This window comes from Botrytis cinerea, chromosome 14 (assembly GCF_000143535.2).
Source record: "Botrytis cinerea B05.10 chromosome 14, complete sequence".
Lineage (NCBI taxonomy): Eukaryota > Fungi > Ascomycota > Leotiomycetes > Helotiales > Sclerotiniaceae > Botrytis > Botrytis cinerea.
This window is the reverse complement of record NC_037323.1, coordinates 1,737,478-1,763,347: the sequence shown is the minus strand read 5'-3', so window position 1 is coordinate 1,763,347 and position 25,870 is coordinate 1,737,478. Positions and strand designations below refer to the sequence as shown.

The 25,870-nt window shown below is 43.6% G+C and overlaps 7 protein-coding genes across 7 annotated transcripts; 3 read left to right on the top strand and 4 right to left on the bottom strand.

The window, feature by feature from the left end:
* Nucleotides 1–71: 71 nt before the first annotated feature.
* BCIN_14g04500 (hypothetical protein) lies at nucleotides 72–2,202 on the top strand. The gene has a single exon (XM_001546503.2). It carries the CDS (start codon nucleotides 281–283, stop codon nucleotides 1,757–1,759), a length of 1,479 nt encoding a protein of 492 aa, XP_001546553.2. The 5' UTR covers nucleotides 72–280; the 3' UTR covers nucleotides 1,760–2,202.
* Nucleotides 2,203–2,594: 392 nt separating this feature from the next.
* On the top strand, nucleotides 2,595–5,985 carry BCIN_14g04490 (hypothetical protein). Its single transcript, XM_001546502.2, has 3 exons — nucleotides 2,595–2,832; nucleotides 2,885–3,291; nucleotides 3,343–5,985. The coding sequence occupies exons 1-3, from the start codon at nucleotides 2,767–2,769 to the stop codon at nucleotides 5,447–5,449; spliced, it is 2,580 nt and encodes an 859-aa protein (XP_001546552.1). The 5' UTR covers nucleotides 2,595–2,766; the 3' UTR covers nucleotides 5,450–5,985.
* An 84-nt stretch (nucleotides 5,986–6,069) lies between these two features.
* On the bottom strand, nucleotides 6,070–8,581 carry BCIN_14g04480 (hypothetical protein). The gene is made up of 4 exons (XM_024697247.1): nucleotides 7,977–8,581; nucleotides 7,369–7,752; nucleotides 6,645–7,297; nucleotides 6,070–6,592 (listed from the first exon to the last, which is right to left on the bottom strand). Exons 1-4 carry the CDS (start codon nucleotides 8,210–8,212, stop codon nucleotides 6,336–6,338), a joined length of 1,530 nt encoding a protein of 509 aa, XP_024553062.1. The 5' UTR covers nucleotides 8,213–8,581; the 3' UTR covers nucleotides 6,070–6,335.
* Nucleotides 8,582–9,135: 554 nt separating this feature from the next.
* On the bottom strand, nucleotides 9,136–11,266 carry BCIN_14g04470 (hypothetical protein). Its single transcript, XM_024697246.1, has 2 exons — nucleotides 10,817–11,266; nucleotides 9,136–10,737 (listed from the first exon to the last, which is right to left on the bottom strand). The coding sequence occupies exons 1-2, from the start codon at nucleotides 11,088–11,090 to the stop codon at nucleotides 9,359–9,361; spliced, it is 1,653 nt and encodes a 550-aa protein (XP_024553061.1). The 5' UTR covers nucleotides 11,091–11,266; the 3' UTR covers nucleotides 9,136–9,358.
* A 2,094-nt stretch (nucleotides 11,267–13,360) lies between these two features.
* BCIN_14g04460 (hypothetical protein) lies at nucleotides 13,361–18,526 on the bottom strand. Its single transcript, XM_024697245.1, has one exon. It carries the CDS (start codon nucleotides 18,297–18,299, stop codon nucleotides 13,458–13,460), a length of 4,842 nt encoding a protein of 1,613 aa, XP_024553060.1. The 5' UTR covers nucleotides 18,300–18,526; the 3' UTR covers nucleotides 13,361–13,457.
* Nucleotides 18,527–19,462: 936 nt separating this feature from the next.
* Nucleotides 19,463–21,036, top strand: BCIN_14g04450 (hypothetical protein). The gene is made up of 2 exons (XM_001546497.2): nucleotides 19,463–20,299; nucleotides 20,415–21,036. The coding sequence occupies exons 1-2, from the start codon at nucleotides 19,600–19,602 to the stop codon at nucleotides 20,717–20,719; spliced, it is 1,005 nt and encodes a 334-aa protein (XP_001546547.2). The 5' UTR covers nucleotides 19,463–19,599; the 3' UTR covers nucleotides 20,720–21,036.
* Nucleotides 21,037–21,318: 282 nt separating this feature from the next.
* On the bottom strand, nucleotides 21,319–23,440 carry BCIN_14g04440 (hypothetical protein). Its single transcript, XM_024697244.1, has 4 exons — nucleotides 22,462–23,440; nucleotides 22,045–22,408; nucleotides 21,672–21,953; nucleotides 21,319–21,603 (listed from the first exon to the last, which is right to left on the bottom strand). Exons 1-4 carry the CDS (start codon nucleotides 23,193–23,195, stop codon nucleotides 21,511–21,513), a joined length of 1,473 nt encoding a protein of 490 aa, XP_024553059.1. The 5' UTR covers nucleotides 23,196–23,440; the 3' UTR covers nucleotides 21,319–21,510.
* Between the last annotated feature and the right edge of the window lie 2,430 nt (nucleotides 23,441–25,870).

Here is a 25,870-nt window from a genome sequence, read left to right as displayed (position 1 = left end):
AGACTTTGTGATTTCACAATTAATTCTAGCTTCATATTGATGACTAGAGCCAAGTTCGATTCACATTTCAAGCCCTAGCATTTTGAATGGGTGATTCACACACACAAATCATCGCAAGATAATTTTGCAACCCATGCACAAGTCTTTAGTATATTAACTTCATTCCACTTCCGATCGGTTTCAAGTCCTAAAATTAATCGGGAAGTACACCAACTTTTGTGTTCACGAACACGACTATTCAGTGTCTCATCTTCTTTCTAGTCTAAAGCGACCCCGCAAAATGGTAAACCCACTTCTCCCAGAAATGACGGACCTGCCTACAGGTTGGGTTGGTCAATTTGATAATAATGATCGAGTTTTCTTCCGTGGTCCTAACGGTTATTTGACTTACGATCATCCTATGAAAGGTGCAATTCCGAAGCCTTGGCAACTCAAGGTTGATAGGTCCGTCCCAAATCCTCGTGAGTATTATTACAACACGCAGACTAGGGAAAAATCACACGAGAATCCGCGTTTCAAGGAAGAAGTCATGAACTCAAGCCTTCTCGGTGTCTCTAGGCTAGTTCGAGAATCTGCAACTTTGACGGTAAATACCACGGGAACTGTCCAAGTATCACGGCACCAAGCTATTGGGAACAAGAACATACGACATCTGTATACAATCGTCAAAACACTCGACCCCGGGAATGGTGCCATAGGTGGAATGAACGGTGGAGTTCATGTTGTTCGACTAAAGGGTACGAATAAACTTTTTGTCGAGAAGAGATTCAAGAAAGATGACTTACAACCCCTGAGAGACGGAAGGCCTGGCATGGGTGTAGTCGAGATTGGGATTACTCATAGGGTGATGCATGGCGGTCTCGCAGGATATATCAATGGTTTTATAGAACCAAATGACATACATCCAGCTAGCGCATCCTTGTTCCTTGAATTCTGCGACTTAGGATCCTTGGATGACCTTATTAAATGTCATGCTCAATGTCTGGGTACAAAAGATGCAGTTGATGTACCTGAACGCTTTGTTTGGCACGCTATTGTTGGACTTTGTGATGCTCTTTCCTATCTCTGGGGCGGAAAGTCATTCATAACCAATGAAAATCACACAGGAACTGGGCCTGAAAAGGGCTGGAAACCAATCTTACACCGCGATATGAAGCCTGATAATATTCTCATACGGTCGAGGGCGACGAATGGAGCTACAAAGTATCCCTTTCTGGCCATAAGTGACTTTGGTTTGGCCATAGATAATTATAAGCAGGGAACTGGAGCTTGCGGAACAAGACACTACTGGGCACCCGAACTCCTATGGGACCCTCCTGCAACAAACAATTGGCATTCTAGTAACTTTCCTCCCAACCAATATCATACCCACGAGAGCGATCTCTATTCACTCGGGGTTTGTATATACAATCTCTGCAAACCTACAAATGCGATTGTGCATGGGCAAACGTGGCTCGGAGCACTCTCACATTTCAAATACGAATCATATCCAAAAACTCGCGATGCAATTGATCTATGGTTATCGTCCCGAAGAAGCCGTAGATCCGACTTAGATGTCGGTACATCATACTCGCCTTACCTTAGAAACGTCGTTAGGAAAATGACTGCTTGGAGCGTCATTCAAAGAGGCGCTGCTCATCAGCTCGAAAACATACTTATTCCTACTGTGAAGAAATGTGGTTACTATGATGAGGACTTCAGCCCGAGTGAGGCGCTTCCGGCTTGGGCCATTAAAAAGCATGACTACCATTCTAGATAATGTATATCAGAATTTTCGAGAATAGCAGTGGAGTGGAGAGTTTCGGATGTCAGGTTTTTTGAGCGACTTTAAAGTTTGCCGCATGGGTTAGGCAAGAAGGCCGTGATATGTCAGTACATGAAGAGATGCATTCCTTTCTTCTCGATTTTGAGCGTTATGGTTCGCCATAGCAGAAGTGTCAGTACAGTACACTGAAGCTTCGGAGTCTTTATCCAACTAAACTCTAGATGCTTCTACTTGATCAGTGAACAAAACCATTCTACTATCCTGAACATTTACAATATTTAGTACAACAATGACATCTTGGTCTTGGAAATGGCGGAGAACAAATTACCAATGAATGTAAAAATACTACTCTTGAACAAACTGGCATTACGAAGAGGTTATTGGAATTTGATAGGCAGTTAGCAGAATAATAATACATCTTCGTTTCCTTTCTGACATCGATCGAAAATTCCCAGTAATCTTGACATAAATGATTGGTTGCCAGATGTTTTAATTGATAGGGTGAAAATGCATTCACAATCCAAGCTACCCAACCCCCTCAAAATCAACTGTAGAGGAACATGATCTCAAGTACTAGCAAAGAAAGATAGGTGATGCTCATAACTTCTAATTACCTACTTTCCAGTACTGTTCCAGACTGTCTGAAAATTGACAAGGAAAAACCACATTCAAACAAAATCTAATCCGAGTTATAAGTTAATTATATACTTGTGAGACAAAGATATTTATTTGCATATCACGTGCATCATCACACTGTGCTCTTACCTTGCCACTTCTCCAACTAAGGTTCCCTAGTGCTCGGCTAAATTAAAGACTTCAGCCTCGAAAAGAGCCTCGTCAGGCTACGAAGCCTTACACAATAACTTCCTCCATCAAACTTTACTCAACGTCTCTCAATCAATTATCCTGCCCTGGAGATAATCGAAAAGAGCTTTGCTTCTTATCCATCGTCATTTTCTAAATCTTCGACACCATTTAGTATCGCATTGTGCGACAAGGAGATGGAGCCTTCCAGCAAGAAACGACGTCTCGCACCCAAAGTCCCGGAGCAATCTACTCAAGAACAGGTAAACAATTCATCGCATTGAATATGGTGTATTCTGCTAACGTGCAATTCAGTCTCCTCAAGCTAGGTACGATTATAAGGCTATGCCGAACCTACAGGAGCCCGCACCTTCGAATGAGCGAAGCGATTTCGAGTCTTTCGCCCGTCATTTACAAGACGCAGCAATGCTTATCTATGCGCAAGCAAATCGATCTCCATATAAGGGTGTTACAGTACTTTTGTTGCGATGGGAAGAAGATTTGAGTGTTGAGCAAGATCTTTTGCTCTTGCAGAAGGTTTTCCAAGAACGCTTTAATTTTCATACCGAGTCCTGGAATATCCCTAGTGGCCCAAATCCTAACATTAAACTTGTGAAGCAACTTGCACATCATATTGAATCCACTGCGCCTAATAATCTTTTAATCGTATATTATGCAGGCTATGGGTTTGTGGGATCGGATCATCAATTATATTGGGCCTGGTAAGATTGGAAGCTTATCGAGCCTTGTGACTTATCGCTGATATGCAATAGCAATTCACACGAAGATGCTCCAAAATTCAAGTGGGAAGGTATTAAATATTTACTCGAAGATGCGCAGCCTGATGTTCTACTTTTACTTGATTCTTGCGCCACTACAGATTCATCTGTTGCGGGAAGCCAAGGCATCAAGCAAGGTATTGCTGCATATAGTCCAGAACAGGCTACGCGTGAACCAGGAACACGTTCATTTACTTATCACTTGTCGGAAGCTCTTAACAAACTTGGTACTGGCCGTCCTTTCAGTACGCAACGACTCCATGAGGAGATCATTTCACAAAAGCACAATGGATTTCTGGCACACACTGGACTTACAAATGGAGCAGGAAAGGCAGCTTCGGCCAACGAGCGAATGCCAGTATCTTTCTCCTTGACCCCTGGATCATTACAAAGCATTTCACTATCTCCTCTGAGCCATGTCCCAAGGCCAAGTACTTCGATAGCATCGCCAACAGATTCACCAGAGAACAATGCCTCAGGATCAAGCATTGAGGAACCAATTAAGGCTAACTCAAATTCCGACCTAACTTTCGAAGAAGTCAGAGCATTAGTTTGTACTACTTTTGTTGGAGAGCCAAGTCAAGATATGGCTTCTTTCAAACAGTGGCTTCACAACACTCCTTTGGCAGCATCAAAAATCGCAGTCGAAGGAATGTTTCATGGGCCACCTACCATTCTGCTTGTTTCTATGCCAATCGCGGTATGGAACGTTTTGGCCGCCGAAGGAATTTGTTTGTTCTTGGGCTACATCAATTCTCACAACATGACAACAGACTATCAACATTTGATAGGCGCAATTTCCCCCATGAGCAAAGCCGCAACTACCAAGGAATTGGAAGATGGTAAAATACTACTTGAAGCTCGTGAGGCCGCTGCATCCACACCACTAATGACTAGGCATGAACCAGTTCAACAAGAGTCAACTAGACAACCAGAAGTAGCTCATCAAACACCCTCTCGACAAGAACCTATAAGACAAGACCCAATCAATTCTACTCCTCAACCAATCCCCCAAGTATTATATCCTGATACTAGTAGTGCGAATCTTCCTGAGCATACAGAAGACGTCGAAACCTCAGTAGAGATGCATGAAGCAGCCGAACAACTCAAGGCTTTGAGTCATGTACGACACCTTAGTCACGATAATCTGACTCCAAATGATCGAAACCACTCTCACATAACTTCCGAAGATTCTCCGGGTCCCAGAAGTGGTCGAGAAGAATCAGCGTCATCTCAAGACCAGGGTGAATCTGGAGCAGAAGATCAAATGTACAATTCAGAGTTCAATTCACCAGCCTCTAGACCCAAAGCCCGGAGATCGTCACAAAAGCAAGGCCCTAAGCAAGATACCCGATGTTCAATGTGCAGTCATGCGCCATTTAAAGATTCCTCTTCCTTAAGAAAACATATTGCTGCTGCACACACAAGACCATTCCCGTGCGCTTTCTCCTTTGCCGGATGCGCAAGTACTTTTGGCTCTAAGAATGAGTGGAAACGACATATTGCTTCTCAGCATCTTTGCTTGACATTTTATCGCTGCTCTTCTTGTCCCCAAAGCACTGCCGAAGGCAAAGGTAATGAATTCAATCGCAAAGATCTATTTACTCAACACCTCAGACGTATGCATGCACCCTTTGCAATTAAGAAAGCTCTTGCAAAAGGAGACTCCAAACTTCAAGTGGAATGGGAAACTCATGTTAAGGAAATGCAAGCCTCGTGTTTGGTAACTAGAAGACAACCACCTCAAAGATCCGCATGCCCTAAAGCAGATTGCTCAAACGTGTTTGAGGGCGCAGGTAGTTGGGATGACTGGACTGAACATGTTGGCAGGCATATGGAAAAAGGAGAAGCGAACAGATTGGGCGTTGACAAGTTTTTGGCGAGATGGGCACTTGATGAAGCCATTATTGAACCTAAGGGAGATGGATCTAATGAATACAGGTTATGTGGTACGGAAAGAGAAGGTGGTGGTGTGTTGACTGGTAATGGAAATGCAAGTGGCTATTATTCAGATGGTGGAAAGAAGGAAATAGAAAGTGCCAAAGATGGAATGGAAAGTCTCATGGGCTTGACGGGTGATAGTATGGTCATTGATGGTTGAGGATTTCATCTTGGGAAATTCTAGGCAGGATATGAAACTTCTTGAGACAAGAAACAAAAGGGTAATTTTTAAATTACGTGTTATAGGGCGGCTTTCTGTGTTGTCTTTGTCTGGTGTCAGATCAAACTTTGGGGTGGTTACTTTGTTTGGTTAGCATTGACTTGTCCTGGCTTTAAATTTCCCTCTCTTTTATCACACACTCATCAGTTCATGTTACTATACTTGGTGAATGGCGATATTGCTCTTTTTCTCTAATGTATGGATGGATGCACAGGTGCATGGATGGATGAATGGGTTTTTGAGGAATAATATCTTGAGGATATTTTCTTATTTGGGATGTAGGCAAGCAAGGGCGAAAGTATGGTTGGGATGGGTTGGGTGGAGTTATTTACTAGGAATATGAAATGAAAAATGCTTGTTTTTTCTTCTTTAGTTTTCGAATTGGGGGGTTTGTGCTTTGGTTGGTGGTGAGTGGATGAGGGCTAACTTACTACAATGATAGAGATCGGGATAATAACAACAGCTTGCAGTATTCAAGTCATTTGTTCCTGATTTACATACGGTTTTTCTTTGAGATTTTTACGCCTTGCCAACATAATTGTTTTCCTCTGGGCCCAAACTAATACTCAATTTCTAGTCATCTTCATTAATCATTGTATCTCAAAATCGTTTCTTTTCTTTCCAAGTTGCAAGCGCATTTATTGTTTAGCCTTCAAATATGCGAACAACAAATCTTTACTTCTTCAATGCCAAGTGAAGTTCGCATGCCGTATTTTAATGCAGCGAATCTACTACTCAACAACCACCAGCATGATTAGACCTAAAGTGTTTTATAATGTCGAACTGCGCCATTATCGATACACCGCTTCATTAGCTATATTCCGGATCAGGCTTTGATAGTATCATATGCACTACCACTTCTAACCCTCCTTCCCCAGATCCACAATACCCATGGGACAGGCAGCAAAGCTACAACAATAAAAGCTAACAAACTCGTTGCCCATGCGATTCCCAGAGTTTTATACATCTGTAATGTGAATAATGGGAATGCTGCACCCGAGATATATCTCAAAAGTCCATTTGCTGCCATTGCTGATGCTCCATTTAATGCTTGATAGGTATCGATTAGATAGTTTGCTGATGCTTCATCCTCGCATATTAGTGCCTAGTCATGGAAAGGTTGATTAAAACTTACCAATAAATACCGATAAATTTCCCCATGCAAAGGGCACGGCTCCAATTACAGGCACGATCCAATGAACATCATCCTTTGCACTCCATGCAAACCAAAACAACCCAACCGGCAGTCCGAAACTTCCTAGCATTGCAGGATATAAACGATATTCTGGGGCTACAACCCCTGATTTCCCTTCTTCGTGCGATTTTGTGACGAGAGGCTGATATAAAAACGTATCACAGAGAAGAACAGTGATGATAGCAAGAAAACATCCAATTCCAATCGCTAAGAAGACCAATCCACTCTGTTCGGTATCAAATCCATACACCGTCCTGAACACATACGGAAAAGCGGCGAAGAAACTGAAAAGGACGGAAAAATTAAACGCGACGTAGAGACTTAGGAAGGCGACGATGGGCTCGGTACAGAGCATATGGACGGGACGAAAAAGGGTAACTGTTAGGAGGAACTTTATCTTCGCCGCTTTTGAGGGAAATGGGGAGGCTGGGAGAGGTTGATTGAGAGATTTGGCGCGGCGGGTAAGGATGCGTGAGTGTAGAGTTTCGGAGGTAAAGAGGAGAGGGAGGAAAGAAAAGATCGAGAAGAAGATTAAAGTCCATTGGGTCCAGCGCCAGGATTTGCGGACGGTGACAAAGGAACCTATTACGGGTCTATTCCAAATCTATTAATGACATTCTCTTACCCTCTGAATCAAGAAAAAAAATCAAAATCAAACACTCACCCCAAAGCCGGTCCCAAAAACGGGCTCATAACATACCATGCACTAGGACGTGCTCTTTTTGCCGCAGTAAAACAATCCGCGATGCTGCCTGCTCCGATCGCCAATGCGGGACTATACGCCATACCGGCGAAGAAACGCAGGATAGCAAGACTTGCGATATTTTGGGAAAAACCGCAGCCGAGAGTGAAGATACAACCTAGGGGGACGGAGAGTAGGTAGACGGGTTTGCGACCGAGAGATTCGGAGAGAGGGGCTGCGAGGAGGGGGCCTAGGGCGAGGGCTAGGACGTAGGTGGAGAGAGGGAGGAGGGAGACGGTCGGGCTGGTGTGGAAGGCGAGGGAGAGGAAGGGGATGGCAGGGGATATGAGGGAAGAGCCGAGGGTTCTGGTGATGGGTTAGTTAGTGGGTGATGGGGTTGGGGAGTTGATAATTTTAATTGCAGTCCAAAGAAAAGTGTTTTCTTTTTCGGATATCTCAAAGTACTTTTCGAATGTCTCCCGCACTGAAAACATTCGAAATTTAAGATAAATCCAATGTTCAAAATACAATTGTTTATTACAAAAGTGCAGTAAGACATGAAAAGAGACCAAAACAAGAACAATACATACGCAGAGAATGATATCAAAGCTGGAGTAAAAACATGCCAATTCTTCTTCCACGCGGGCCAATTGAGAGGATTATCTGGATCATCTGGGCCATTCCACTGTAATGGCGGTACTACTATCCTTTGCTCCTGACTTTCCAGATCTTTTCCTGTGGTGGCATCAACAGGTAGCGAATCTGGTACTGCATCGCAATTATCAGAGGAACTGGACATTCGAGATGTTTTTTCGGGGTCTGTCATATTCTCGCTTGAGTGTGGCGATCACTGGCTTGTGTATCGATGTTATGCGGGTTTGGATATGGTGTAATGGAGAGAGGCTATGCATCGGATGGGGATATGTGGTATTTGAAGATGTGTAACTCGAGCTTGATTCTCTGAAGTAAAACAGGTGATGAGTTAACAGATGTTTAGGTGCACATCGTAGCTAACATAGAACACTAGAATGTACATGATCCTGAATCACGTCTTGAAGTCTTCGATATATGTTCATTCATTTCCAATCAGCCTCGGGACATTCATACTATTCTGCCTGGCATCATATAAGAGCGCACTGACGACTTCCTTCAAGCTAGCTAAATTTGCAATTAGATCTCCTACCATGAGCGCTCCAGACTGGGGGGGGGGGTCTACACTTTCCCATATCACTTATGTAAAGAGGTAATACATCTCGAAATATATCTTGATGCTTAAGTCCGTGTTCTCGGATTGAAGATGGATCTTTCGTGCGTAGTGATGTATTAGTGATCACAAAATGTGTGCCGAAGCGAGTATTTCTCCTGATTAGTGATCGAGCTCGGCAAAAACGTCCATGGCTGTAGACATCGAGAATGCTAAGAATGGGTAAAGCTGGCTGAATGGTTATCAGTAGAGCAGTCGAGTTCAATCAATTTTTCGTCTCACATCATCTGAAGTGTTTATTGGAGATTGCTTATTTTTTTGTTGTTAGATGCTTGATTTTCTAGTGTTGTTGGGTTCAGTCAAATCAGAATTTTGATAGTTCTGTAATGATTCAAGCTGGAATGTATGTAGTCAGCAGTAAGTGTTCATATCCTCGAATTTGAGAATTGATTGACAATCCAATGATCCTGTTGTTTTACAATGTTGCGAAGAGCAAATGCGTGATGAATTGAGCATCTAGAACAAAAGACATAATAGTGAACGGGTGTAAGTAATTAAAAGTCTTCATACTATTGGGTATATATCACAGAACTAAAAATCTCCTAAGATTCATTCCATTCATTCCATTCATTTTTGGCTAGTGCTTTTTATCGACTTGCCAGACCTCGAAATCATTTCATAAGTCGAACCGTGTTCCATACACAAATAGGTATCATGACATCTGGATATCTTAATCAAACCAACAAACTCCTTCCCATAGCAAGAGATCTACATCCAGAAATCCCATTGTCTTTTCCACCAAGGCCAAGCTGCCTTGACTCTTCTCTCTTCATCAAGTTCCTCTCTGAACGCGACCAAATCCATTTCACGTCTGCCCTCATCAACATTGATCTGATCAAGATTTACACCAAAAGACCATTGTTTGTAAAACACTTTATATCCGATGAAGAAGAGGATAACAATTGGGGCAGCGAGATAAGCTTCAAAGAAAGCTTGTACATCTGGTTTTCCACCAATAGGGAAAAGTGCGACGTAGAATTGGGCGATAAGACATAGGATAACAAGGCCAAGACCAATCCATGATCCAATTACTCCAAACATGGCTGCGAATGGGAGATCGTCCTTTGTGCGACCATTCATGTTCCATACCTTGCGGAAACGAATGTGAGCATAGCAGATAGAGCCCCAGGTGAAGAAATTGGAAAGACCTGAGATAGAAAGGAGCCATGTGAAGATAGTAGAGCCTTGAGGAGCGAGATTTACATAGGCGAGGAAACCGAAAGCGAGAGCGATGATGATGGCAATGATTGGGCGACCATGCTTATCGACCTTTGCACCCCAGGATGGACCCATACCTTTGGCACAGAGAGCTTGAATGGTACGGGTAGAGGCAAAAGTGCAGGAGTTTGCGACCGAAATAACAGAGAGGGTGATGACGGCGTTGAAGATAGAGGGGAGGACTTTAATTCCTGCCAAACGGAAGGCAAGAACAAAAGGAGAATAGGCTGTGTGGCCTCCAGAGGCTTTTGAGAGAATCTCGTTGTCGGATGGGACGATAAGACCGAGGAGGAAGAGCGAGATGACGTAGAAGAGGGAGATACGCCAAAAGACTTGCTTGGTGGCCTTGGGGATCGATTTTCGTGGGTTGTCGGCTTCTGCTGCAGCCAATCCTACAAGTTCGGTTCCACCAAATGCGAAGGAGGCGGTCACAAAGACGGAACAAAATCCCTTGAAGCCATTACGGAAAGCACCAGGGTTGTCCCAATATTTGGCACCAATGTAGCCACGGTTATCGGTTGGGACACCACCACAGTCGATGATTATACCGAGAATGATGAAGCCAATAATGGCAATCACTTTGATCAAACCGAGAACAAATTCCACTTCTCCGTATCCTTTGACTCCGAAGAGGTTGATAATGGTAACCATGACGAGGAAAATAGTAATCCAAACTCCAACATTCACTGACGGGTTGCCAGAATTATCTGGGTCGGTCCAAAATCCAATTGTAATACCGGCAGCTGTTAGTTCGAAGGGGAGAATGATGAGCCAATTGAGCACATAGTTCCATCCCATTGCGAATCCCCAGCCTGGATCAATAAATCTAACGGAGTAATTATAAAAGGAACCTTCAACAGGATAGATAGCTGTGTAGTGCACAACGTTAGCTTGGGCCACTTTCAAAAGTATAGGAATAGAGATGAGATAGGAACGGGGTAGTCTTACCAGCAAGTTCTCCCAAAGCATTAACAGTAAGCAACAACATAATACCGATGATGATAAAATCGATAACCAACGAGGCTGGGCCACCAGAGTGAAGAGCAGAACCTGAACCAACGAATAAACCGGCTCCAATGGAACCACCAATTGCAATCATTTGCATGTGTCTACCCTTCAACTGTCTCTTCAATTGTCCAGACTGGCCGACCTCGATGTCGCCATCAACAGGTGATGGTGGCGACACATCAGTCGTGTATTTCTCTTTGTCGTCGAAAGCCATCTTGATTTCTTAGAGGAATTCTTACTACCTTTTCGAAATTTGGATTGCTCCTGATAAGAGAGGGAAGTGAAGGGGGAGTCGAATTCGATTCACTCTCAACGAGTATGATATCGAAATACGAAGTTGTGATCGCAAGCACCGAGTGAATGAAAGACAAGACTTTTAAATAATGATACAGAAATTCTGAAGTTACATCGCGTAACATCGAGTACTTATACACGAAGCTTTCTACCCTGAGTATCTATCGTCGCACCTACCGCTCTGGTGTACGCCACTAATAGCGATCTTGGCTTTAACGTATGCATGTCTGTAAACATGCATTGCCTATCGGCGCCTCTTGCTTCGTAAATGATACGGGTAATTCAAATCAAACCAAGGCTAGGGGATAATTGCCTCCCTTGCAAATGATACGACGCTTCTTCCCCAACTGACTGGAAGAAGGGAGCTAATGGTTGTGGTGAAGTGGTAAAGCTTACCTTACTTTGCATACAAATCGTATGGTGATACCTGTCCCACGGGAAGCCCGACTCCCAAACTTTAGCCAGGGAAACTAAACCCTATGCATCGCGTTTATCTATGGATAGGAAGATTAGATCCCAGCTCTGCGTGGATCAGTATCCAATAGAATGGTATTGGCACGTTTCTGGGACGATAACATGTAGATAACAGATAAGATTGGAATATGGAGTTATACTTACAGCAATCTCATTGCAAATTTGCGTCGTCAAATGTGCGAGAGAAATTCAAATGGGATGACCTAGGCTGGTTTGTCAAGATGATTTCGGTACTAACTAGTGATAGATAGGCATAATGTGCTCGGAGGTGAGCCCCGATTCAGATCGTGGCATTTGGGGAACTAAGCTTCTTTTACAATAGTACATTAAGACTCCTTGGTATGATTGGTTAAAGTTAGCACTATTCAGCTTGGCTTCCAGCTCCGCATACAACGTAAGGATCACGCTCGAGGGGTCGTAGATAAGAGAGAGTAGTCTGAGGGGTCCCTTCTCACATGGTCTAGATCCTTGACCACCACACAATCGAGAATCAAGGCATCTTTAAACTGCGACACCAGTCACGGTAGTGGCCTCACTAGTTTGCCTCTAATCATCCTTCTAGAAGAATTCTTTGCCTATACATAAAACTTTGTTTTAACTTCTATCGGACCGAGGGCGCAGTGGACGAAGGTTCTAAATCTGTGAACTTGGGAGCATGAGAATTGACGAGATTGAGGCTCGTCTCGGGCAAAGCGAGGATGAAGGGGGGTTAGCAAAACATATGCTTATCTAAGTTATCTATCTTTCTTGGTATTCACATTGAGTTTCGTATTTATGTTGATCTATTATAAAGATTTTTTCCCTATCTAATTGTTTAAAGATATATCCATCTTAGAGATAATATAAATCGCTCTTGAGATAACAATGTGGATTCATGGAGAAGTGTCAGGGCTAAAATCACGTAGGTACTTTCACATCTAACTCTCAGCACAAATGTTGTGTAATAAGCCGCTGATATCCATCGACCATCCCTACTCATCAACAGTCAGAATTACAATCCTCGCAAATTTGAACCAATACAATTCCTCAAATGGTCGTAAATATTGGACTCTCCGAGCTCGCGGGGTCTAGTGCTGCGCGCTATTCTCTCCGCACTTTTTGCCCATCCACTTCCATCCACTGTAACTGTCACTGTCAAAGATACCATTCAGGCTTCAGCGTGTCAGCGTCCCAGATTACAGAATTTCAAATTTCCAACTAACCTCCGCCCTGCTTTAGTTCTCCGAGGATCCATGCACCCCCCGAAACCTTATTTGCTTCAGGGACATCAAATTCTGGACCGTGAATTACCGACCCGCATGAAAGGCCTATCTCGACTCACGAGCCTATCTACGGGGCATTGTGGGTACACTATTCGTACTATGGCTTGACTTCAGAGCGCACTGGACTTCAAACATCTATTCTATAATGGTCACGCTCCTTGCAATGGAATAAATAGCATGATGTTGTTACGAGTTTGAATGAGGCTATTGATCGATGATGTGATTTTTATAATGGGTATTTTCCGTGTGTAGAAGATTTTACAACGAATTAGTACGTAATAATTTCTTCCCCGCCTTTCCATCGGGAAATTGGAATTACCAATGTTGGGGAAAGGAGCAATTAGTAAAATAATAGACAGTGAATACAGGCTTTTCCAAGCAAGATTATTACTGAGTTAGACTTTGCAGGGTTAGCATGCTCACATAACAAATCCGGATCCATTAGTTCGGACTTTAGTTCAGGTCCAATAATAAAAGCATTTTGATTACTGAGTTAAAAAGATGAGAGTTCAATCATATTCCATTCCAAAGAGAGAGGAGAAAATTATACCCTAAGAATCTTCCTCCGATTGCGTATTAGTTAGTGGGCCATAGGTAAACCTAATTTGACGCCCAAGTAGGGATGCAACAGCAGATTGCCCAGCACTGGACACATTGCCATAGTTGCTCATAAATGATGTCGACATGGCGGTATAATCACCATCCTTCATGAGAGGTCGTATGACATCTCTCGTTACGAAAGATCCTCTGTCAAGATAGAAAGAATGGCTACCAACTTGTGCAGGCCCGGAACGTCCTAGTGGGGCAGTCGAGAAATTATCGTTGCCACTACTGGCTGTCAATTTCGAAGATCCTCCCTGAGATTGCTCGTTCTCATCCTGGGAATCAGGGGCGATGAGAGGTACCAACCCTCGTGATGTCGCTTGGCCCGGGATTAACCCTCGCGCAGAAGCTCGCAACCCGCTCTTTATAGCTGTTATGCTTTTACTGGCAATCCCTTCCGCCACTTCTTTGGTGACATTGTACGAGCCTGCCCTACCTACTATCTTTTTGAGAGCAGTTGGTAAAGCCTTGGTGGATTTGAATCCTTGTTTGAGAATATTACCACCAATCTCACCACCTATTCCACCTAACAACCCACCAAGAGCATCTAAACCAACACTTCTCCAAGTTATCTGTTCCCCATTTGCGACACTTCCAAGCATACCAGATGCTACATCGGAAACAACCCCTGCCGCGATACCAACACCAACCTGTATAGCCAAGCTTGCACCACCTGTTAGAATCCCAACACCTACACTAACAGCGATTCCAACTACCACCATGATGAGGTCTTTCCACGTAAAATTTATGCCAAAGATACTCAAATGACCATTTGGATCTACTCGATTGATGGGATCTCCTAAACAGTATACATAAGGATTGATTTCTCCGGATGCGAATGGAGCCCATGGATCAGGTGTGTGGAATCTTCTGAGCTGGGGATTGTAAACTCTATACCCATTGCCTAGATGGTACCACCCTGTAACAGGATCTCGCCATTGACCATTGAAGCTAATAGAAGAAAAGGAAGATCCAGCTTCCGAGCCAGAACATCCATACGGCGTGTACTGCTGGGTTTGAATCTGGTTAGGATTCTGAGAATCTAATGTGGTGAGAATAGACTGTTGACAATTAGAAGCCCAGAGATGGGTTTCGATGCTTCCGCCCAGTTGAGAAACTGTTTCCCCCCAATACTCCGATCCATTCGACAAATAGCTCACCAAACGATCTCCTTTCTGCACGGCTATAAGCGACCCCCTATAGAAGAATCTTGTGTCTGGTTGGTTGGGCACTTTCTGGCACGCTAGGTTTCCCGCCGCGTCATACAAATATTGCGCAAGAACATTGTTATTGACATCTCGCAAATCAGTCAATCGGCTCATGTTATCATATTGAAGTCTTCGACCTTGCTCATCGCGCGTCAAGCATCCATTATAATCATACTCGAGGACCGCTTTGGATGGATAATTTGGATGCGTGTTGGTGACCTGAATGAGTTGAGTAGGGTCTTGTGTGTTGAAAGAGCTAGCAGAAGTATTTGAGCTGCCGTCTTGAAATACTGTGGAAGTCTGTACAATATTATCGTAGTTATCGAAGACGAACTGTTGTGATTTCAGAAGATTTCCTTGTTGATCTGCAGGAGGCTCGCTTCCTTGGCATTGATACTTGACAAGACGGTTATGGACGTCATATTCGAAACTCTCGCTTCGCATCACACTACTGCTTTTCTCCTGGAGGCGCGAAGCTACAAGACCAACTCCATTATATGTCTGACTGAGATGATATATCAATGTCGATTCACCGCTGTATACAGATCGTTTGACTTCTCTACCAAAGTCATCGTATGCCAATTTGGTAGTTATTTTTGTATTCTTTTCTTCGTCCTGGACACGACTTTCTGTTACACGACTAGCGCTATCGTAGACAAATGATACTTTCAATCTTCCTTGTGCTACCTGTTGGGGTCTTCCAAACGCGTCATAACGGGTCTCTTGCAATTTCCCGTTCGCATCGGTATACTTTTGCAACTTTCCGGCCATTGAATAAGCATACAGAGCAGAGAATGTCTGGCCTCCAGTAATAGATATGGTTTCCCGAGAAAGTAGCCCAGAATTCAGATATTGTAGATCGTGAGTCGAATAAGCACCTTTAAACTGCAACGGAGCAGCAGTTTTAGCGTCATACTTATAGGCATCTGTATGATTGCTACTGGATATCTGTGTAAGCGCACCATCCAAAGCTAACTGGTAGGTCAAGTTGTGTTGCTCTCCCTTCGCGTTGGTTATTTGTGCTGGATCAGGTGAAATTCCTGAATAACTTTGGCTAGTAGTTCGTGTACCAATGACTTTCCTCGTAACACGGCCTAATCCATCGAATGATTGCTCGCCCACTTTTCGGTCATTAAGCTTCACTGAAGTCGGCAATAAGGCAGTGGTTTGACTTGCATATTGTGTCTTGACCACGCGAGCACCAGGCCAGATGGTCTCAACTACCCGGTCAAAGGAATCGGGTTTGTATTCAGTTACACGACCAAGATTATCCTGCTGCTTGAGAAGACGATTCAGGCCATCATAGGTGTAGTCCATTTTGCTGTAGAGGGTATTGTCCTTGCGATAGAGTGCTATCTGTGTGGGCGCGCCGAAAAGATTCAACTTGGTCTTAGTCATACCCTCGCCTTCAACACCTTCAACTTTTGTGTTGGTGATTGGATCTGTGTTGGTCAATGTACGCAAGCCAGAATTTTCAGACACCCTATAGACCTTGCCCCAATCGTCATATTCCATTGACTTAATGCTCTTTTGCTCAGATGGCGACTCTATCTTGTCTGTTCTCAGCCAATCAATGTCGGATGTTGTAATGAGTTGATCCTGAGCGTTATAGGTGTTTTCTTGGATCATCCGAAACACTTGGTCATCCTGTTTCTCAGCCCGCCAAAGCCTTTCCAACCCATCTGTGATGTAGCGGGTTTGTACTCCCTTTGCATCAGTCACTGTTCTGCTGGATCCATTGTTAACTCCAAGGGAAATGTACTCCTGGCGCTCAACGGATTCATAGGATGTTCCTTGAGAGTGAACTATCTTGGTTGAGCGACCGAGGCTGTCGTAGTAAAAGTGGGTGGAAATGCCAGTTTGATTCTTATGAGTTGCTGTAAGCCCTGACCACAATGAATAGCCCGTCTCCTCCACTACTGTAGAATTATCGAAAGCCGTCGTGGCCATCGTCTGTACAAATTGGCTGCTACTGGGGTATGTGTAGGTCCAGCTCTGTGTTGTGGGATATTGATCATAGAGCCGCGTCACCTGTTTCTGAAGACGGGTGTGATCTCTTGCTGCAGCACTGTTCACATAAGTGTAATCGAACTTGGTAAGAAGCTGGGTTCCTTCCATATTTTGCTTCTGTTGGAGAACAACAAGGTAGCTCGCCTTTGCACCAGTCGCTGTGGGCATTTGGGCATATGTATAATGCTCACTACGAGTTGGCCCCGCAGCATTAGCTGGTGTCACTGTCTCGCGTTTCAGATATCTTTGGAAGTCATGAGGATCACGTGGGCAATATATTCCATCACCAGCTGGTGGGTAGTAGTTGCGATCGATTCGGATACCAGTTGGTCTGATGTCTTGTGTAGGATTTCCCCACTCGTCAAAGACATGATAGCTAGTTTCCGTGCGGGTTGCCTGACTAGCTGTATCCTTGTAGATAGTCTCGACAGTTTTGGGCAATTGATATTGTGCAGGTTGGTTTTCAAATGATGCGAATGGGATCGCATGATATGTGATCTTCTGAGTGACCTGCTTGACACCTTTCTGTTGTTCAGAACTGATAAGAAGATGGAACTTATTGTAAGTATTCTTCGTTACCATCCCGCCTTGAATTTGAACATTTGACGTGTATTGGTATTCATCGCGAGTAAGAAACAGATTGTCTTCTCCGTCTTTCCAATTTTGGCTACTACCATATGCAAGAAAGTTGTAATCAGAATATGTGTAGGAGGTTGTGATTGGAGGCTGTGAGTTTCCAGGACGTGAAGTGTGAGATATGGCATAAGGAATTGCCTGGTAAGGGGCCCCTGTTGGCAATCGATGTCCTTGTTCTTTGTAGGTAATCTCCTCCACGAGGCCAGTCGGGCTAGTTACATTGTTCAGATGAACCATTTGGCCAAACTTCTGATAGTTGAACTTCCAGGACGCTCCATCCCAAGGAAAACGGATCTCTACCAGCTGATTGCTTCTTTGAATGAGAGTGAATGTAGTTGCTTCGGGTGTATTCGGAGCTTTTGTTATCTCCACTTGAGATTCCCCATACTTGACTTCAAGAAGGATTTCTGAGCCCTGCTGAATCTTGTCGAGGCGAGCAATCTCACCAAACGCAGACCAAGTGAATGATAGGGAACGTCCAGTGGATGCATATAAGTCAACGAGAACAGTCTTATTGTATCTATTGTTGAAATTGGATAAAGTCTCGATCTGGCCCGATTTGTATGTAATCTGGTAAGTATTGGCATCCAGTTTCTTCAAAGTCGAGCTTTTGAGCTTTTGGTCGGTGGTGAAGATGGCGCTAGATGTTTCGGTAACTCGGTAAGACTCGCCTGTAGAGAGGCTGACTACTCGGTTCGACTGGCGGTGTTCATAAGAAGGGAGGTTGAATGTCCATCCTTGTCCTAATCCGAAATCCTTTGTATTCAAGGGATGAAAGGATAAGGACAGCTTGAACGGAGGACAATTTCTGGCTTGAATTGGTGCTTCGTATAGATCAACCATACACGTGTATTGGCCTGTGCGTGGATCGACGCCTTTCTGCAAAAAGTCACTAAAATTGAACCCCTGAGAATAGATAGTAGAACTGGATGTCATTTTTGCGTTGATGAAAGATAACTTGGGAAAAACTTTCAATAGTTGTGTTACTAAATTCAGAATATAACCATAGGTAGATGGCTAGTTGTTTTTGAAGGAAATGGGCTATCCTCTATTTCTCCTCGCCGAAGATGACCAATCAAGCTGCAGAAGAAACGAAGGACAAAACTATCTCAACAGTGGTTGGATCCATGAGGTTAACCAATCTCGGCAGCCCAGAATGACTCTAGATGATATTATTCAATTCACTTCTCTTAGGTATCTACAGCCACAGTGGTATCGAGTGGGATTTTGATAGAGAAATGTTATCGATGCTTGCGAGGTCCAGCATACACCTCGAACAATGCATTGCATCTGTGTAAAAGGCCCCATGAGTTGGTTAGACTTCGGAGACTCAATGCAGCCGGTTCAGTTTTGGTACTGAAACGGGCCTTGGCCAAAGTACTGAAAACACATCATTTTCAATACAAGCTTCAGCACACAAATAATCGTGTGTTTAACCATAGAAGAAATCAGTTACGAAAGCTTTACAACCTCTAAAGTGATCATGAGCGGGGTATTTTAAGGCAGTTTGATGAATAAACGAGGCCTTTCAGATGTAAGCTGCATTAATTAAACATGTTGTACCATATTGTTGCTCACAGATATGTAGAAAGCTTCTTCTTGAATGGCATGACAATGCATAACATACATTTCAAGCGATATACATAATCTCGTGAAACGTGGCAAGAGGGGTACACCAAGCCCTCACTTAATTGTGTGCAGAGTTCGTATTCGTGTAATTATAGTCAGCAAGCCCTCTTTCAATGTTCAGCTCGCCAAGTACAATGTGGAAAGTAATGAGAGAGACGAATCGAGTATTATGTATGATCAATTCGAATAATATACTGTCATGATACAGCTTTACTTGTGAAACTAAAAAATTGTGGTGTGATAATGAGGGATCGTATGTTTCATACTTGTAAAGAGGCGTTGAATGAAAGCCAAAACTGTTAATGATCATGCTCCTCTTCAAGCTTCATTGATGACTGTTGGGGAGAATGGGGGCGTACAATTAAGGTGTGCCCACCAAGTGCACCTTTCAGTGCTCTAATCTATAACAACCAAGGAAACGCGCGGAGAGGAATTTGAGTGTGGTAGTGTGTGCATATAACACTTCATATGCCCAGTAAGAGAGATCTGAACACTTTGTTCATTGCACTTCTCACTTAAACTTACCAGTTCTAAGCAATCAGATTCGTCGTCACACAACATACTTATTTCCTCAAGTTAATTACACACACAAGTGATACCGTGAATCATGTCTGTACAATGGGAGGTAACACTTTTGAGTATAAATACAAGTGAGGCAGGAACTTCTCTATTTGCGAACGGTCAGATGCAGGTAGCTGCAAATGTCTTGATCAAGGCAATAAATCCAATTAACTACGATCCATACCTCTTGACGGCGGCAGAGCTAGCGAAAATTGAGTTAGTTGACTATTACAACACTGACGAGAAGCTCGTTGGCCCATGGAAGTTTACATCTGTTGAGAATGAATTTTCACACACAATGCCTCAAGGTACAGGATTTGCCGCCGATGCAGGAGATCCTCCTACGCAGCCATTTATGGTGGACCAAAATAAACGATATTGGGTCAGCACAACAAAAGCTGAGGTCAAGAGAGTTGGAGCACGTATTACCCAGCCAAACAGCAAAGTGATCACAACCCGCAGTGCAGAAAACGACTCTTACATTGATTTTCGGGGCTACCAGGAAATTCGGTATTCTTTATCCAATTCCGAATGGTGGAGAGAAGATACCGCCAGCGGCAGCGGCTGGGACCAGGACAACTATTTCCTCAGAAGCAAGGTTCACCCGTTTATCAGAGCCGACCGCTATGGATACAGAGATGAAAATTTTGCAGTTGTGGGAATGCGCAACAGCGTAGCATATCATCGCGCAGGCCCACACCTACACTATATGTGGCCTATGGGGCCAAGGAAGACGGTGAACGCTGGTAGGTCTCGTTTTATCCTTCTTATTTTTTTACAAGTTCTATTTTCCAACACCACCCTTCTTCAGTTTAGATCAAACCATTTGATATTTATTAACGACTATTTCATTTACCACAGGATTGACGCACTACGTCGATGGAACGCCGCACCCAAAGGCTTGGTCAAGAGATATTGTTATTAGAGAGAATGCAAATTCTCTATGTCTTACTCGCTTGAAGACGTCGGGTCCATTGGGTATTTGGGACCTTGGTTGGTGGTTTGATCCTCCTTCGGTCATAATGTACGACCAGTATGGTAATTCAGGGATGTTTGATCTTGCTGTTAATGAGTACAACACAATATCTATTCACAACCGCGGCACGAAGTCCAAGCCCCATTACGATACTCCCCATTCTGAAGACGACTCCAGAAGCAAAGATTGATGAGAGCGATTTGTCAGTCCTCGAACGATCAGCTGACTAACTTCTTTTGAGACTTCCGAGGAAAATGATGAAGTTATTTCTTTGGGTACTCTGACAGATCTTGGTACTGTCTGGCTTGTTATGATCTTAGTGTAGCAACTTGCTTACTCACGTTCATTCAATTTAACGATATAATGTCTATTTTTTCACCTGTCTGGGGTTTAAAATTTGGACGCTGCTGCTTCTCAGGGTTGAACGCCTAACTCCATTCTCTATTCAAAGTATGGCTACACCTCAAATACTCAGGTAGCATTCAACGAACCAATCATTGCTCATCAACTGACGTGTGCTTCCCTGTGCTTTAACCTGAAGACTACAACTCGCGTGTTAAAATAGCAATCATGTGACCCTTAAGAGCTAGTAGCTAGGCCTCGAACACCTCATTCATAGTGCTAGCTTTACGTAGCATTTCATAAAAGCAATAATTATGAGAACTTCTCCAATTGCCATTCTTGAACTCGCAAAAGCTTTCCGCACCTCATGGGATTTGACCTCAACTAGAGTTGATGAATCGCGCCATGAGAACTTTTCATTGCGATGTGTGATGCTTCGTACCTCAGTACCAAGCTAACGTTTCAAATATTTTACTATGGAAAGACAATCGGACGGTTGATTAAGGCCATGAAATTCGGGGATGTCTGAATGTTATTTAAATCGCGTGGGGACCAACTGAAATGCTTAGAAGAAAGATTGAAATAAACAAATAGACGAATTATGGTTATCCGGTATATTTTTCATTACAGGACATGTCATTATACCCCTCTTTCTTGCACAACACTTTGCATACCAGCCTGATATTCCGCACTTTCCCGGTCATAACTCACGACCATCAGGTAAAGCACATCCTGAAAAAATAGTTAGCTTGTACACTCCATGAACTACTAGCGGGGAAATTTGATGTTCCAAAACTGACCTTTTGTAAAATTCTCTTTACAAGTCCAGGCTTTCTCTTTCTCCTAAGTCCCGTCTCTGGAGTAAAGACTTCTCCTCTTCGGTACACCCTTCTAGTTCTTCTGTTCTGCCTTCTTTCTTCCTTTGCAGCTTTTCGCTCCGTTCTTCGCGCTTGTGGATTGATATGACCGCCAGTGATGAGGGATATGAGTGACCCGCTACTAGCCGGGTGATTTGGGTCAGAGTAGCGGGAGTAAAATTGCGGTTTAGGCGTTGCTAAAGAGCTGGTTGGATTTTCCATTGCCTATTTTCGTTAGTCTAGAGTTTGTGGGGAAGCAAAATAAGACCTGGGGAAGCTGGCGAGGGGAGGAAAGCGGAGAAAGTGGAGAACTGACGTATTTGGCTTGGGCTCGACGATCAAAGTAATCGGTCACGAACTTTCCACTGTCCTTGAATTTATTGCTCTTCTGAGAGTTTTCACCTCCCTCGATGTCGGCGATGCGATCCAGTGCTGGAAAAATCAAGGGTGCGGCTTCTGGCATCTCAAGCTCTCCATAGGTCGTCCCGCTTGACAGTTTAATGCTCTTCAACGTCTTTTTGAAACCTGTGGATGTATCATCAAGGGATGAAGAAATAGCTTTGGTAATATCAACAGATGCGTGAGTTTCTGATGATTCGGGCTTGTATGTAAGTATCAAGCAGTAAAGACCACGAGGCATGAAGAACTCATTGTTCATTCTATCGAGGAAGGTATTTGTCCTGCAAAATACCCATCAGCTCATATTGAAAACATTGAAATAGGAAGAACCAACCTTGATCGTGATTGTAGCTCCATAGCAACACCAACTGCAAATTGAGTAGCGATAGATACACCCATTGTGATTGGGCCTGGCACAAAACCTACAATTCCGGCCGCTGCATTTATAACTTGCAACCACGGAGAAGCTTTGCTTGCCTGGTAAAAAGTTTTTAGAAAATCCAAGAAAGCAGCTTGATCAACCCCGCAATCTTCCAACACTGGCGCATATGCTCTGATGAAACCACGCTTCTTATCCCTAGGTCTGCGTTGTGGGAGAATGACCGGACAAGGCAATCTCGATTTCTCGGCACTATATGCTGGGGGTGGATGATTTCGCATAAACACATCGACAAGCTCATTTGCATCTTGTGTAGACTCTTCAGAAGGGGTGGCAGGACCAGATCTATCTGTGGCTTCGTCTAAAGCCCAGGCTTCCTCGTCTCCTTCCTCTGATTCTGTGTCCGAGGAATCATCATGCTCGTATTCCTTTTCGAGGTCGTGCTTTTCCTTCTCATTTACTGGAACAGCTTGGCCTCTTGCCATCATTCTATCGGCATCTTCTGCGGATAGCTCAACATATTGAGGAGGGGCATCGTTGTATTGGTGATTGGATTGCGCACCTGCTCGACTACTTTCGCCATTGGACGAAGCCTGCGGTAGATTTGATGAGGACTTATTGCGATGATGGTGGATTGTTTCTGATACAAGACCAACTCCTGAGCCGATGAGTTTGACTAGAATGCCCATGGTTGTAATGTAAGCTGTGTTAATGGGATGAAAAAAAGTACAGTCTTGTTTGATAGAATGAAAACGCGAGACAACGATGGTGTGAAAAGTGTAATGATACTTGGCCAAACTCTACCTCTTATTATATACTTATTATATACTTATTATATACTTACTATCTCATGCATTCTGATATGATTCTCCAGCTTCAAAATGATCTACCAAGGGAGCTGAGCGGTTACAAGTCTCAACATCTTGCAAACCTCATTTGGTTAAGCACGTTAAGATAGAAGACGGAGCGAGGGAGCTTCAGCTGGATCCCACTAATGGTGGAAAAGTGGAAATGGTCTGTGCGTTTTTTTGTCAATTGCATGGAAAATCCTACGCCGCCTGCGTGGCCTGTAATCATTAGAGACAATCTTTTGCCTATTCGAGGCCACCAAGTCGTCGGGCTATGCCTTTGTGGGGCTTGCACAGCAATGTTTTGACTATCAACGACTCCCTTAGATTGACTTCAATCAAGCATTGTGGCCGTCATTTTGGAATGCATATCAAGCATCTTGGCAAAGCTTGAGTGTCCAACGTTATGAGACATTACCGTTGTAACCTTTCAGACGACATGTCAAGCCAGCGATGATGTGTTGAAGCCTTCGACTTGGAGGCCAATACGGTGTTGTTCACAAAAATTTGCACCTTTGTTTGAGAATGTGTGTTAATACAGACAGGTCGATGCTATCAATTAATTACAAACACACCGATAAGCATAACCCTACAGAAAATTCTCTGTGCTTTGCTAGGACGGCACCCAGTCATTGCGAGTATAACACAGCCGAGTATGGGGAGTATGGGGTGAATCGATTACTGTGGACGTACAATACACAGAAACATGTTTCTGGTTTTGGCAGAGGCCCACATTCTGTCTTCTCGAAACATACGTCAAGCAAGTGCAGTACGCTCTCTCTCAGCAGGATATACCCAATCAGCGATGGCGGAATCTCAGAAGTATCCGGGTTCTCGTCCGAAGATGGGGTATATATCATTATCTCCGTAACAGAGATCTTAGGACGGTACTCAACCCTAGATCTCGCCGATTCCGAGTCTCTTACAGTTTATTCTAGTGCTTCCTCCAACACAACATTGGCAGGGCCCCGATTGTCTCTTTACGGGCCAGCCACTGTACAGAAATTTCAGGCTTCATTCATAGTGTTTTGATAGCTATTGCTTAAGGCTTAGGTATTCCAAGTTCTCTGGTTCTCATTTCACAACGAGATATGAGCACGGGATTGGAGCAGCAAACTCTGACTCCCTCGTTGGAATTCTGATTCTAGCTATTCTTTTGTCTAAAAACCAATTTACACTCTACTGCCTTTATGAACTATCTCAATCATGCGGAAACTTAAGCAACACTGTCTCATCTAACGGTAGACTTAGACATTTTCCCCACAGGAAATGTCTGGATTTGATGTACTGGTTTATGCATAACCACAATGGATTTAAAGCGGAAGTGCTATTTCTTCGCCAAGATCTAAGAAACCTTTACTAGTTTGACAGAAGAAATGGCTGTGCCTTAGATTCGAGTTCTCATGGACGAATGTTCTGGCCTAGCCGAATTGATACACGAAAAAAGAAGCATCAAGGGACACGAAATGTGGCGTCCTTTTGGGTGTCAAATGAGGATAATCCTACCTTACCTTGCCAAATTTCTCTGCGATGGGCATTTTCTTTTTCTTTTCGGCGCCCACATCGATTTCGACATACGACTGAAAATAGCGAATATCGTTGTATCTTGGATTCGACTCGTCAAATAAACAAGAGTTTCTGGGGAATCTCATACAACATTCTCTTGCTCATATAAGAACCAAAGTCGCAAGTTCTGTGTAAATTCATGTCTTCGTTATTCAAACGAGTACAGTTGCGCATTTCGTGGTGGGTGTCGTTGCGTTCACGATTTTGTCTCTTGGCTTTCCTCTTCTTTGATATCACACTACACGCCTTGAGACAAACGGCTACTAGTCCCTTCCAAGATCCATTTTCATCTTTTACTGTTGCAGCAACGGCTGTCTTGGAATCGCGAGCTCGAGCTTCGCTTCAGAGCCTAGGTGCTTCTAGCGAGAAGCCTATGTAGACGTGTCTAGCAAAAGATACGTTTACATTGAGAAATGGCATTATCCGGGCCTATAAAAATACCTTGATATCGATCATCGAGCTTCTAATCTCTCTTGGTCTTGTATTGAGTATATCAAATTTCATAGATATCAGCTCTATCTGTCTACTCTGGCTTCACTGGCCCTCAATAATTATTTCGGGGATTTCAGCCACTGTTAGAAGTTGGAGACGTATCTGTGACTGCTTGAGGCTGTTGAAGCGGTATCGCCAGACGCATGGCTACAGGATTTTTTACACCCATATAACACTAGCGAATTTGCAACCTTAATGGTCAATATTTGAGTAAAGCTTTATCAATCAGTGCTTTGGTTACAATTTTACACCTGATTATACTGGTAATTAAAATGCTAACTACGCTGGGGATCTTGTTCTGGCATCGACACTAATTGCTACTTTTCCCACCATGTGTAGAAACTTTTGGTGGAAAATTGTGTTTCGTGTACAGCAACGAGGAGTTGCTATGAGCCATGAAAAGGCACTCAAAAGCTTAAATAAAGTAGAAATTTGACAGGTATAGTACATTCCGAGTG

Coding starts and splice junctions, on each gene's coding strand:
- BCIN_14g04460 (XM_024697245.1), bottom strand. CDS start 18,299: ATGACATCCAGTTCTACTATCTATTCTCAGGGGTTCAATTTTAGTGAC.
- BCIN_14g04450 (XM_001546497.2), top strand. CDS start 19,600: ATGTCTGTACAATGGGAGGTAACACTTTTGAGTATAAATACAAGTGAG. Junction 20,300..20,414: donor AAGGAAGACGGTGAACGCTG/GTAGGTCTCGTT, acceptor CATTTACCACAG/GATTGACGCACTACGTCGAT.
- BCIN_14g04480 (XM_024697247.1), bottom strand. CDS start 8,212: ATGACAGACCCCGAAAAAACATCTCGAATGTCCAGTTCCTCTGATAAT. Junction 7,753..7,976: donor GCTTTGATATCATTCTCTGC/GTATGTATTGTT, acceptor ACCCATCACCAG/AACCCTCGGCTCTTCCCTCA. Junction 6,593..6,644: donor AAATTTATCGGTATTTATTG/GTAAGTTTTAAT, acceptor GCGAGGATGAAG/CATCAGCAAACTATCTAATC.
- BCIN_14g04500 (XM_001546503.2), top strand. CDS start 281: ATGGTAAACCCACTTCTCCCAGAAATGACGGACCTGCCTACAGGTTGG.
- BCIN_14g04440 (XM_024697244.1), bottom strand. CDS start 23,195: ATGGGCATTCTAGTCAAACTCATCGGCTCAGGAGTTGGTCTTGTATCA. Junction 22,409..22,461: donor GAGCTACAATCACGATCAAG/GTTGGTTCTTCC, acceptor GGTATTTTGCAG/GACAAATACCTTCCTCGATA. Junction 21,954..22,044: donor GTCGAGCCCAAGCCAAATAC/GTCAGTTCTCCA, acceptor TAACGAAAATAG/GCAATGGAAAATCCAACCAG.
- BCIN_14g04470 (XM_024697246.1), bottom strand. CDS start 11,090: ATGGCTTTCGACGACAAAGAGAAATACACGACTGATGTGTCGCCACCA. Junction 10,738..10,816: donor TGCTTTGGGAGAACTTGCTG/GTAAGACTACCC, acceptor TGCACTACACAG/CTATCTATCCTGTTGAAGGT.
- BCIN_14g04490 (XM_001546502.2), top strand. CDS start 2,767: ATGGAGCCTTCCAGCAAGAAACGACGTCTCGCACCCAAAGTCCCGGAG. Junction 2,833..2,884: donor AGCAATCTACTCAAGAACAG/GTAAACAATTCA, acceptor CGTGCAATTCAG/TCTCCTCAAGCTAGGTACGA. Junction 3,292..3,342: donor CATCAATTATATTGGGCCTG/GTAAGATTGGAA, acceptor GATATGCAATAG/CAATTCACACGAAGATGCTC.